Here is a 14,151-nt window from a genome sequence, read left to right as displayed (position 1 = left end):
GGAAAGCCTAAATACATGCAAACACCCCAGGAGTTAGCAGGGTTGTGCCAAGTCTCCGCCAGACCAGAGCCAAGGGTGAGTGATCAGGACTCAATGATCACATATTCTAAGTAAAACACCTTGGGATGATGGGTTTGCTGTAGCAGGGAGAAGATACAATTCCCTCCCTTACCCCTTCAGCCAGGAGGAGAAAGTAAGTAATGGAAAATTACTGGGAGGAGAACAAAAGGAGCAGGTAGACCCAACAGGAGTCTATAAAGGGACTCATAGGTTGAACTGAGGAGCCATTTCGCACCAGATTAAGATGAAGGAGGCTGCTGCAGGGGCAGGGTAGGGAAGAGGGTGGGATACCCTGTTTGCTTGAACACAGATGATACCCAAGGACTCCCAAGGAAAGGGTGAGCTAATGCGAGGGACATTGAGTTTAGGGTATTTATTGTTTTGTATGGGCTGTACTCTCATGGACATGACATCACTGCCTGTTGGAATGTGCTGCAGGTATCTCACTCTAAGGACCTGTCTACACCTGCAGTTATTCAGGAACAGCAATTTCTAAACAACTCAACGTGTGGATGCTCTAATTCTAGAATAAGAACACCTTGTTCTAGTTTATATTTATCCACTTTGAAAGTGGATACAGTTAAACCAGAACAAGGCATTCTTATTCCGGAATAAGACCATCCACACAAAGTTATGCAGGAATAGCTACTGCACTACAGACAAGACCTAACCAACACAGATTCAAATAAATGTACTACACTCATTAATGTGCAATTACATACTGCACTTCATATTCAAAGTTAACGTCCCTTTTTTCAAAAATACTTATATCTAGAAGCTTGAATAGCATTTTGTATCAGTTGTTCAGAGAGAGAAATTATTTAGAAACACAGCCAAACTTTATTTTTGGAATGGATGTGCCTTTCATATTTCCATCATTCTACCTGCCCACCCATTTTTTCTCGTGAGCAGGCACGTAACTGAAATTACTTTTTTAGAAGGATTCCTGTAAGCTTCCAACCCCTATTATAGTTATAAGAATAAAGGCAAGCAGGCAAAGCTGAGAAACAGCATGTTGTATACATACACTTCATTATATTCAGGAAGATGGTCACACAGCTAGTGCTTCCAATTTGACAGTGCTGGTAATCCAGCACTGAGGAGGATATTTTAGTGTAGCAGATTTGTTTGTTTGATGGGGGGCAGGGAGAGAGGGCAGGGAGCTAATTATAAAGAAACATACTGTTTTAAAGGGTTGGTTATATTTTTAAAGCCATTTTGTCATCAACTTCCATGAATTTTTATCCCTTTAGTAAAAGCTGGCTTCTGGCCAGCTTCCCAGTAAGAACCCCACAGAGACACTTTGGGTTGGTTGCTGGGCAGGCAGAAACTGTGAACACTCTTCTCCAGAGTTCGGCTTTTCTGAGGAAAAGGAACATCTCATATACAGTAGAACCCAAGGGGGTCTGAGCCTTCCCAAAACTGGGGGGGAGTCTAGGGGCCCCTCCCCTCCATCCCAAGGACCCACCCCTTCTCTTGCCCCGGAGGCCCTGACATGCTCCCGCCCAGCCAAGCTGGAAGCCGGAGCAGGGCAGGGGAACCTGCCCCTACACCCGTGCCTGGGGCAGAGTAGAGCCAAAGGCAGGCTCCTGCCCTTGTCCCCGCCCCTCAGGCCTCCGGCCAGAGCAGGTGGAGGGACCCAGGCCCGTGGGGCCTTGGACCCACAGCCTGGCCATGATAAGAGCTGTGCGGGCAGCTGCAGGGAGCTGGCATGGAGTTGCGGACCCTCCACCTGCCCTGGGCAGGGACCCAGACTGGGGGCTGCTCTCAGCCCCCCTGCACCGCAGTCAGGTGGAGGGTCCATGTGGCTTCCATAACTGCCCAGGCTCCCTGCTGGCCTAGCCAGGGCGTGGAGTCTGCCCTGGCAAAAAGTGGGAGGGTTATGGCCCCTCCTGGCTCCAGCGCCACTGGTAAACCCTCAGAGTAACAAAACACCAGAGTTAATAATTGAACGGTCAAACACACACCTAATTTGGAACCAGAAGTACGCAATCAGGTGTGTGGGGGGGGAAGCAAATACTATATAGTACTGTGTTAAATGTAAACTACTGGGGGGAAAAAGGGAAAGTTTAAAAAAAGATTTGACAAGGTAAGGAAACCATTTCTGTGCTTGTTTCATTTAAATTAAGATGGTTAAAAGCAGCATTTTCCTTCTGCATAGTAAAGTTTCAAAGCTGTATTAAGTTAATGTTCAGTTGTAAACTTTTGAAAGAACCACCATAACATTTCATTCAGTTACGAACATTTTAGAGTTACAACCTATCTCCATTCCTGAGGGGTTTGTAACTCTGAGGTTTTACTGTAACCCTGTAGCCATTTCTATACCTAAAGAAAGGAAGGAAGGGGCATTTATGGTCTCTGGATTAAAATCTAAATCTATACCTCATTCCCCCAAAGAGTACAACTGTTGTGTGAGGTCTCTAGGGAGGAAGAGAAGTTTTCCACTGATGGAAGAGAGGAAATAAAACCTCTGAAGACTAAAAATGAGGCCTTGACTTAAACCCCATACCCCCAAAGAGCATGGGAAGGGAGGAGGTGGGGAAAGAGAGAAGACCCATTTTTAATACAGACAAAAAGCGTTCGTGACAAACCTGTGCAATTCACATCCATATACCGATACAAACCTGCCTATTTCCTTATATGATTTCTAAAAGATCATTTCAACATGAATCAACTGAATTAGCCTCTTAAAGTAGGTCGTTGCTCTAGCAACCAGCAGGCTGTTTGGACAACTCCCTGCAACAATGACCTACTTTTCAGCTCTTCCTAGGACAACCTCATATAACTAGAATTTCATGTTCACATCTGAAACATTCTAAAGAGAGAAGGCTAATCTGCAATTTATAAAGCCCATCTTTCCTGGAAACAAAAATAGACTTCCACAATGTTCAGAAACCGGATCAATGAGTTCCTCTACATTGACTAGAAACATATTCAGTATAGAAACAAAACTATTCAGTACACATTCAGACTTCAAAAAGCATTTAAGAAAGTCAATTATTAAAACTCAAAAATGCTAACAAAATAGCATGAGAAGCTGTCAGAATGAACATGTCCAAAAGCAGTATTGATCTCTGACAGCAATCTTCATTGTAAACAGGCTGCTTCACTATATCACTGAGAGGAGCTGAGAGAGATATTTCTCGATTACAGACTTGAATAATATTAAGGTTGTGACAAAACTCAGCAATGACAAAGTTAAAATTGATACTTTGCATTTTACCCTGTATGAAGATAAGATGGTGGTGGAGGGAATGTATAACATAAATCCAGGAAATAGCATTGACAGTTACTTGGTACCTTCTTGTCTATTGTTTGTCAGAAGCTTTGTGTTAACATTTCCAAAAAGAAAGAAAGAAGTTTACCAGTACACCTTTACTCAGAAGTTTATGAAAACAAATCTGAATTTTACGAGAATTTTGGAGACAGCTACCTTTTAGATAAAACTGAAAAGTCAGCAATGTTTACCTGTAGAATACATGGCTATTCGACCATCCAATTTCCCAACCATTTAGATTAAGGCCACATACTTAAAAAGGCATTGTGCAATAAAAAAAATCACATTCCAAGAACGAGAGAGATGTTACAGATGCACATCCATTATTACACAGTATACCTGGGGCTTTTGATTTTTGGTTTTAACCAATAAACATGAATAGAGCACGTCTAACACAAAAAAGAAAAAGGTATTTATCCAATAAACACCAGAAATGGTTATCTGTATCCAAGGGCTTGTCTACACAGAGCAGTAATGTGGACTATGGGGATGTGATTTCTAAAGTGCGCTATGCTGCACATTAATTGGTTACTCCTGAGGCAATTCTGTGCCAAAAAATTAAAAATTCTGCAAAATCTGCTTGTTGAGGTTCCAGATGCAGGGGCAATGGGACTCTGCTGGGGGGTCCAGGTGAAGGTGGTTGTGGCTCAGTGGTGGTGTGTGGGGAGGTTCTGGATGCTAGGGGCGTGGGGGTGCAGGGGACTCATCAGGGTAGTCCAGGTGCAGGGGGGGGAGGGACAGCTCATCGGGGTGGGGTCCAAGAGGGGCTGCGCATGGGGGCTCTGGATACAGGGGGGCTCTGGATGCAGGGGGTGAGACTTGGCAGAGTGGAGGTTCAGGTGCGGGGAGGGTCTGCATATGGGGGGTTGGGTGGATGGGGGAGCAGCTCACTGTACAATGACTCCTTTCTCTGAGGCTGAGGAGCAAGGGAGGCAGGAAGTGGGGATGTGTGTGTGCAGAGCTTCCTGAAGTCAAGGGAGCTTTCTGGGGGTGGGTCTGACCCAGTCCTGGCTGCTTCTTGCAGGGGAAGAGGAAATCCCGTCCTCCCCAGCCCAGCCAATCCTAGCAGCTGAGTCCGGTGCAGGATAGCCACTGGTCAGGGCATTCCCAGCTCCCCCTCACCCCAAGGTGATTAACGGCTCCACCAGCTGCTCTGGATGCCCGAAATGGTATGCCCGCGTTGCTGGGGAACGGTGTGTGATCACTTTTGCAGCTTCCCTTTGCTTCCCTGTCAAAAGTCATTTTTCTGCAGGGAAGCAAAGAAATCTGCAAATTTCATGTCTGCAGGGGACATGAAATCTGCACTGGTGCAGAATTCCCCCAGGAGTAATCGGTGAGTGTAGACCCAGCTAGCATATACTAAAGGTTCCCTAATATGTTTTAAAATAGAGCTCTTTGAAGCTGTACTACATTAAACTGCACTAGAGAACATTACAAAAAGATTACAGTAGTATATACTGTAATGAGTAGTGTATATTATATACATACTCATTACAGTACATACAAAGAGAAAGCCTCCCAAAACCCTGATTTTTGGACATCCTCATAAAACTCAAAAATTGCAAAAAAACTCTGAAAACTGAAATTAATAAACCCTGAAGAACAGAAGCCCCATGTGTGCTCTAATGAAGACAACAGTAATAGAGAGGTTTGAATGGTTGCCTATGTATGGGGAAAGAAGTAACTTATTTGTATCTTAAGTCTTGACAAAAACTGTAAGTTAATAGGAAGACTATTTGAATCCATGACAAATGGTAATATAGATGTAAAACTTTGGATGATGTTCTAGCACCCAAGTCTTGGATAAATCCTATAAGCATGATGAACTTCTACTACTCCTGCAAATAGCACTTCCCCAAACATAGCAACACAACAAACTAAGACCATTGTAATTTTACTTTGCCACTGCAAATCAAGTGCAATATGTGGAATCCTGAAAAGGTGAAAAAAAAAAAAAAAGGGAGATGGAGAATACTGTTGGGAAACTCAAAGTAAGAGGAGTGCTGCATCTGTTCCCTGGCAGAGAATCTGCATTCAAGAATGCCAAGAATCTGAGTTTTAGAAGGGGATAGGCCTATTGTGCAGTCACACGCCTCCAGACAGGCTGTGGAAGAAGAAATGACCAGCCTCCAGAAGCTGGGAAGGAGGATTTACAGGTGGGACCACAGGATTTTCCAAAGACACGCCAACCTCTCCCCTGTCTCCAATACAAAAAGTGTTGCCAAAAAAAAAAAAAGGGGGGGGGGGGGGGGGGTTGAAGAAAAATCTACACTAACCTCACTACAATTTTCATTCCAACAAATTCCTACATACGCGTAGCACTGCTGAAATATAAAGTACCTCTGAGCTGGACAGTGGTAGCCAACTGCTTTATTGGAAAGGAAAATTTTGGCCAGAGAGACAGCTGAAGAACATCATGTCCAGAGAAAAAGCAAGACCTGCATTTTAAGAGACCCATCTTAAAACTTTTTCTTTTTGAGGTCTGAGGGAAGAAATAACATACTGATAGGGAGATACCAAAATTCAGGGAATTCTTTTAAATTACCTCTTTTTTGCACACAATATCACCACTTGGGCAAGTAACTGGTGACTTGCCAGAAATTTTGAAGGAATAACGAAGTGAAAAAATCAGTTTCCTTAATTTGAAGATTTTTCTCTTCTCTCCAATGATAAAATTGTCTTGAGTCAAGAAATTTCGTTTAACCTGGTGATAAAAACTGTTTTTCCTGTAATACCCTGTACTACTTTTCAAGAGTCACTGGTCACTTCATGGAATTAAGATAGTTCCATGACCTGAATGTTTTTACCCTATTACATGAAAGACAAAAAGAGAAGGCAATCAGTAAAACAACAGTGTGTGGAGAATTGGTTAAAAAACAAAGATTCACCGATAATGACATTCCACTTGTGAGGTAACTCCCTTCTCCTCACGTGTCAGTATATTTATGTCTGCATCTATAACTTTCACTCTATGCATCTGAAGAAGTGAGGTATTTACCCATGAAAACTTATGCTCAAATAAATCTGTTAGTCTTTAAGGTGCCACCGGACTACTTGTTGTTTTTGTGGATACAGACTAACACGGCTACCCCCTGATACTTGACATATAAACTGTGTACCTGACTAAACGAAAACATTTTATACATCTGGATTGCATGAAGGAAGCTGCCTCCATGTCCGCTGAGTAATAAGTAGTCCCCAGCTGGGATTTCTTGGCTGTTATTTCCCAAGAGTCTTGATCTGACCATTCTATTCAGTTTTAGATTTTTCATCTTGGAAAGAGTCTTCCATTTTCTTGGCACCAACACAAATATCAAGAACAGACTAAGTCAGACTGCCATTATTTAATATAAAAAAAAAAAAATACTGGGCAAGAGAAGGAAGTTATGTCGGATTCTTGGTGGGGGATATGAGAAGAGAGAAGAGGTAAAATGCAGATAATTCTATGACATAACCATTAATAATTCCTTTCAGAACTCATTTCTCCTCTGTGATACTTAGTCCAGTCAGAGGTCCACAGTCAACTTTTCATTCGTGATATGCCGGATATGCCTCTGTTAGAGTTGGAGGGCACGAAATGAAGAACAGATCTTGAAATCACTGATGAACTCTCCCCTAAAACCACAGACCATCCTAATCTGAGGAATGAAAAGGCAGTTTTACCCATTACCCACAGGATTGGTCTCTAAACAATGTAAACCCAGACTAGAGTTATTTCTCTGTCCTGTACTAACTGAAACTTATAAAAATCAATTACTCAATTGCTTTTCTGAGAATTTCCTTAATGTATCTCCTTCAAATGGTGTTTGGATGATGATGAATGTGGATATGGGGATCTGCATTTGAAACCAAGTCTAATTTCAGGAGTATCTATTTATGTTATATAATGAATAAAAAGAGCAATTATTATTAAAATGTAGCATAAAAATCAATGACAACTCTCATATAGTGCTTTTAACAGAAGTACATTCTTTTCATCCACAGATCTCACAGTGCTTTAAAAAGCTAGCATCATTATCCCCATTTTACAACTGGGGAAACAGACACAGAAAAATGACATGACTTGCCGATGGTCACCCAGAAGAGCAGGGGCAGAGCAGGAAATAGGCTGTTAGATGCCTACACCAGAAGAACAACACTTCTCAAAGTAAAAACTGAACCCAGGACAGTCTTAAGAGATTTTGCTGCAAAAAAAAAAAAAAAAAATTATATATATAGTTGGGGTTTTTTGTTTTTTTTTTTTAAAAAGGAACTAAAAAAGTGTTAACTTTTCACATCCTGAGAGAGCTCTCCCCTTCTATTTACTTGCCTCTCCAACCATCTCCCTTTTCCCTTTACTGTATATCTAAGGTCACTGTTCTGTTTACAATTGCTGTCCTCTCCTCCAACTCCATCCTAGACCCCTTACCATCCAGCTTCCGCCTTTACACTCAACTGAAATCACTCTCACCAACATTTCTAATGACCTCTTAACCAAGTCTCAGAACCAGTACTCCATCATCATTTTCCTCAGCCTATCGGCCCTGACCATGCTCCTCTTCTTGAAACTCTTGTCCTCGCTTGGCTTTCATGACTGTCCTATCCTAGTTCTCTTCCTACTTTTCTAATCACTCTTTCAGCCTGTACTTTAAAGGATCCTTCTCCAGCTTTCTGCAGGGGTTCCACAGAGCTCTGCCCTCGGTCCCTATCTCTTCTCCCTTTACACTTTATCTCTGGGTAATCTCATCTGCAAACACAAATTCAACAAGTAGGTCCCAGCACAGCAAAGTCCTTATCAAATAAAATTCACTGATATTATTTGCTTTCACAGTGAGAGACTTGCAGAATTGTTGGGGTAACCTAAGAGACACCTAAGATGAAAATTCAAGCACCAGAAGTATGAATATTTCACACTTAAGAATAATTCTTACAAGCCACAAAGGTGGGAGTTTGTTTAAAAAATTAAAGAGGAATTAGTTTGGAAAAGTGGAGAGCACAAAAGAGCACAGGTGCTGGAACTGAGGGTGCTGCAGCATCACCTGGCTTAAGGTGGTTCCATCATATACACATTTTACAGTTTGGTTCAATGGCTCTTAGCACCTGCACTATACAAATTGTTCCAGCACCCCGGGAAAGAGAAAAATTCTTGTACCTCTACTTCTCTGATTGGGTAAAGCAACAGACAATATTAATAAGACTGGCAGTGCCTCAAGCCAGGAAGTTATGAAGCACAGGTTATGGAGAAACTCCACATAACACTTCCTTCTCCCAAATCAAAGTAGCTAGACCCTCTCTGCCATGAAAAATAGCACCTAATTTAATAATCTACTGAACATGCCAAAATATTCCCACAGCAAAAGAACAATTCAATTCAAAATAAAAAGACATTAACTGTATGCAGAGTTAATAATACTTTCTCATTTCAAAAAATGAAACAATATTAGTATTTTAAAGAAGAGAGAGAGAGAGAGAGAAGAAACCAAAATTCTACCACATGAAATTAAGAGGATCCCTAAGGTTTTCTAAAACTACTCCTTCATGCCAGCATCCTTCCCAACCAACAGGAATCAAGGAAAACAGAAGAAATTTAAATGATCAGCCAAATTGAATCCTTTACATAATCTCCACATATTTTTTATTAATCAAATGCCAAAACAAGAGTAAAAGCATTTTCTTTCATCCTGAAGACAAGCGTGATATAAGCGTGATTTGTACTTTTTGCTCGTAACAACAGGCAACCATATTCAAAAACAGTCAATCTGAGACAAAGTCATGCTCAAACCCTTTATAACCTATCCTGAAAAAAAGCTATACCTTTAACTGTGCATTTTGAGGAGAAAAGCTCACAAGTCATTCAGTTTCTTCTTAAACTATGGTTCCACTGTGAAATGAGATCTACATCATTTTTTGAGGGCAGAATTTAAATCATGTAAAGTAAAGTAAAAGTAACTGAACAGCCAGTTAGATTTCTTTATATATGTCGGGGTGGCCAAACTGTGGCTCAGGAGCCGCTCAAGAACTCTTTTACAGTTAATGTCCAGCTTGCAGAGCCCCCACTCCTCCCCATTCTCTATCAGCCTGGGAGGATGGGGGGGGGGGAAGCTTGGGACCTCTGCCTTGCAGCAGGGTGGTGGGGTAGGGGCTTCTGCCCTGTGGTGAAGGGGGTCTCAGGGCTTCAGCCCCATGGGGCGCACCTGCTGGGGCTTGGGTCTTCAGCAGGAGCAGGGGTGAAGCCCAGAGTCCTGGCAGCTGTGCCCCAGCTCTCAAACTTCTGAAGATCATCATGGAGAGTCAGTAAGTTTGGCCACGCTGATATGTGTCAATTCCAGAAATGAGACATCATAACTCTGATATCAAGGAGTTAAGGCTAAGTGGCAAGTAAGATATGAAGACCATGCTATGGACAAAACTTCCATTTTGCGTCTTCCTGCCCCACGTCCCATCACTTTTTACATTTATTTAATCAATCTTCCGTTAGAACAGAATCTTCCATTTGAGAATGGAAATGGAAAATTCGTTATCTAGAACCAGTACCTCTGGAATGATCAACAGGGAGATATACTTAGGTTCCAATTCAACAACTTGAGAGGCAGAATAATAATCAAAAGCATGGTATTAAGTTTTAGAGGGCATAGGAAAGAAGCCAAGAGAAAAGAGGTCAGTGAGGCCACATCACTGGTTAGTAATTATACTTGCTCAATATGACAACTACACAAAAATACTAATTCACACAAGAGTTACCTGCATGGTTAAGAGGAGAATTTCCCATACAACATCAATATATTGAAGTATGGTCTCAATTTGCCAGGTTAAAAAACCCTGAAAACCAGAAACACTGCAAATGTCTTTATTTTTCACAACTTATAAAGTGAATGGAGGAATCATGATTGATGTAAAGACAGCTATCACAATATAATGTTATTTCCAAAACCTAATCTCTTCTCATTTCTTTTCTAGTTTTATTACAGCACCTTTTTCTAATGCCCATTCTGTTAACTATGCTTTAACTTCAAAGACAAATGAAAAACTGACAATGGTAGTCACTCCAGGTGCACTGATTTTGAATAAAAAGGTGACAGGGTATGGAAGAGAATCTGGGTCACTGGTGCAGCCCTTTGCAAGACAATGATTTTTGTCTACATAAATTTCTTCAGTTTAAAACCCTCCCTCAACCCAATGCTAAACTCATGCTGATTGAAAAAAAATGGCACTGCAAATTAGCAGCAGAAAAAGGAAACTGACAAGAAATTTTTTTAAAGATTTTCAATTGCTGAGTGACCATCTGCTCCTACTTACACAGAGTTGTTTTGCCAATGCAATGCCCTTTTCTATAAAAACATAAGCAAATAACCAATATCTGGGAAGATAAGCTGCTTGACTGTCAATTTCACCTGCTGAATGATAGCTCCAAACTGAAAGGGCCATTTTACAGGTCTCCTGTGCACATACTGCAGCTGCTAAAAAAAAAATGAAAACAAAGTTTTGAAAAAAATTTGAATTGTTTTCATTTAGTTCAAAACAAACTTAGTTGTTTTTTATAAATGTATTGAAATCATTTTGGTAAATAGTTTTTGAGACTGGTTTTGTTGTTACCTTAATGGTGGTTGTAAATTTTACTTGAAAAAGCTTTAATAAAACACATAATACAGAACTATGAAGCAGAAGGCAGTGTATCTGGTACACAAACTGCGTTTATAGCAAGAGCCATATAGGCACTGAAATCTGAAGCAATTCAAATGGTCTTGAGAATAGAGGGTGCTGCAGCATCTGGAACTAGTTCTGGGAGATCTCTGATCTTGTTGGAGAGGTGGAAGATTAGTACAGAGCAGGCATTCTTCCTTGAAAAAAAAAAAAAATTCTCCAATGTCCTATCTATGTTTTTCTTTTAGACTAAGTTCTTCAGAGCAGGGATTGACTTTGTCTTCTGTACAGCACTAAGAATATTTTTAGACTAAGCAAGCTAACACATGTGCTAAATGTGAGTAATATATATTATATACATATAATTGTATACTGAATGGTTGCCAGAAACCCAGGGGACATTAGTATTTATATTAATGAGGCTTTTCTTCTTTAGTAGGTCCCATGAAGTTCACACCTGCTCACAGATCACAAACATCCATGCTGCGTGCTGATCTTTTACAGACTAGAGACTACAGGAGTAGGAAAGCATGTCTTGATTTGTTTCTCCATATTATTACATATTTCAGGATGTTTAACATTCTTAATTCATACTCCACTAATTAACAAATTTAGGAACCTGTGAAGTATTTTAAAAACATCAGACTTGCCTTGTCCCTTTAGGTTGGCTCCAGTCTCCAGCAGATAGAATGATCAGGAAATACAATTTCACAGCTTGTAGTGGCACGTACGTAGTTCCACCATAAAAGCAGAAATCTCTAAACTGTTTATAAAGCTACAAGATGTTTTTCAGTAGAAAGCATCTGCTGAAAACAACTTGTAAAGACAATGGTCAATCCCATTCAGAACGAGTGTCCAGCAACAACTGTATTTAAACTGCATAATTCTAAGTTAATGGTTAATGCACGTTTATCAACAAAAATGAAATATTATAGGAAGGGTACTCTAATACTTCCACCTTCTCAAGACTATAATTAGGACTACCATGAGCAGAAATTGGCAACTTCCAAACATTTAAACAAGTTAGCTTGTCCATGAAATACTCTGATGTCCTTAGAGAAAATTATATAAAAGGAAGGTCTTGTAGAGAAGACTCTAAAATGGTAGCCTACTAAATCCAAGTTCTCCTCTTAACTCTGCCATACATTCCTTGTATAACTTTGGATAAGTTCATCTTTCTGTACCTCAGCTTCATTATTTGTAAAGTGAAGTTAACACTTCTCAACGCTACGGTTCTGTGGAGGCTAAATTAGCATTCAGCAAAGCGCTTGTAATCTTTGAATGGATGATGCTACATGAATTCCAAGACACTATCAGTTTATTAGAAAAGAAAAACCTTTCAGACAAATACTGAAGTTTCACGTAAGCTCATCATTTTGTATGTATAACTTATTCCCACCACCCTCTCCCTAACTTCTTTTCTTGCTAGGTCATCTCTTTATTATACAGGTATCTGTCATAGCTCCATAGTTAAAATAAAGTGCCAAACTCAAAGCAGGATTCAACCTCTTTGGCTACAAGTTAGGTGTGTGATTCCCAGGTCAAATACCTATATTCACATTAGCTTTCATCTGAATGTGCTATACTACTATTTTTAGCATGCTAGCTCAGATGAGAGCTATGGCAAGTGTGAAGATGTAGCCATTGTTTGGTATGAAGTTGATTAAATTTGCATCTTCCTGAAAATGACATCACTTATACTTTTCAGGATTGAACGAATTTTCTGAGAATTTACATATAAATCTGTTAAGCAGTGTCAAAAATATTAAAAAGCCCTTTCATGAATTCAATACCTGGTGTCAGTGCATTTTTTGTCTCAAAATAATCTCAGCTCAGGTTTTTACGGGAGGTAACTGGCCCACTCTACTCAGCACCAGTGAGGCCTTAGCTGAAGCTCAGACATCCAAGTCTGGGAGTCAAATGAACACATGGGGAAAAGCCCAGAACAAAAGTGATATTAGTTTTTCTAAACCTTTTCTTTTCCTCATAGCTATAAAAAACTGTTCATGTTTAGTGTTGAGAGGGAAAAAAAATAAAAAGTCTGATGGAGTCCTGACAATCCTCAAAAAGGTTAAGGGCTGTTATAAAACGGATGGTGATCAACTGATCTCTATGGCCACTGAAGGTAGGACAAGCAATAATCAGCTCTCTCTTCAGCAAGGGAGATTTAGGTTACGTATTAAGAAAAACTTTCTAACTATAAGGATAGCTATGCTCTGGAATAGGCTTCCAAGGCAGGTTGTGAAATCCCCATCACTGGAGGTTTTTAAGAACAGGTCAGACAAACACCTGCTTCCAGAGATGGTCTAGGTTTACAGCACAGGGGGCTGGACTAGATGACCTCTTGAGGTCCCTGCCAGCCCTGCATTTCTATGATTTAGATGGTAAGCTCTTTGGACTTGCATACACTAGTTTCTTTCCCTAAAGTTTCCAGTCACTGCTACCAGCAATATCCCTCTACTGGAAGTCACCGTGGCTGCAGCCACGAGTATTTTACCCAAGTCATCTAGATCTAGATCTCCTTGAGTCATGATTACACAACACAGTGGATTAAAAGCCAGGGGCTAGCATGAGTGCTCCCTGGGCTGCGGGGACCCAGTTATTTGGGGCAGGGGCAGATTTTGTTTTGAAGGGGGAAAGCTCCTGGCACGCTGGGCGATGAACGTTACCGCTCCGGGACGCTCAGCCCGGGGTCTTGGCTGCCGGCCGCCCAGCAGCCGGGTGACAGCACAGCTGGGAGCACTCAGGAGGCGGGGGGCGGGCGGCGTTGCTGGGGCTGGCACAGCAGGCCGGTAGCGCAGGCTGGGGATGGCTCACCGCTGTCTGAGCCGCGGGGAGGCAGGGCCAATTAGAGCGAGGGCGGGCGGCAGCGTGACCGCGTATGTAACCCGAGGACTATGCCGGACCGGGCCGGGCCCGCTCACTCACCGCCACCGGTTGATGCCCACGTTGGAGGAGCCCGCGAACCAGGGGTCGAGGATGTAGACGCAGCGCACGCTGTCGGCGCCCTGGATGCACTCCCGCAGCGCCGGGTTGTCGTGGAGCCGCAGCCCCTTGCGGAACCAGTGCACGGCGTTCACTCCCATGGCCGGGGGGCGCGATCCCTCACGAAGCGGCGGGTTCAGGAAGAGCCGCCGCGGCTCATGCCGGCCTCGGCTTCGTCTCTCCCGCGCGGCCCTAAAGCGGTGCGAACC

General features: G+C 41.9%; 1 protein-coding gene across 2 annotated transcripts in view; it reads right to left on the bottom strand.

Moving 5' to 3' along the window:
- The window catches only part of CRY1 (cryptochrome circadian regulator 1), a 71,038-nt gene extending 56,995 nt beyond the window's left edge, over window positions 1-14,043 (bottom strand). For both annotated transcript variants that reach the window (XM_037880227.2, XM_037880219.2), the window contains exon 1: window positions 13,886-14,043. In XM_037880227.2, the coding sequence (XP_037736155.1) occupies window positions 13,886-14,043 (158 nt within the window). The remainder of the gene's footprint in view (window positions 1-13,885) is intronic.
- Window positions 14,044-14,151: the final 108 nt, after the last annotated feature.

Source organism: Chelonia mydas, chromosome 1, assembly GCF_015237465.2.
Source record: "Chelonia mydas isolate rCheMyd1 chromosome 1, rCheMyd1.pri.v2, whole genome shotgun sequence".
Taxonomy (NCBI): Eukaryota; Metazoa; Chordata; order Testudines; family Cheloniidae; genus Chelonia; species Chelonia mydas.
This window is presented reverse-complemented; position numbering and strand designations above follow the sequence as displayed.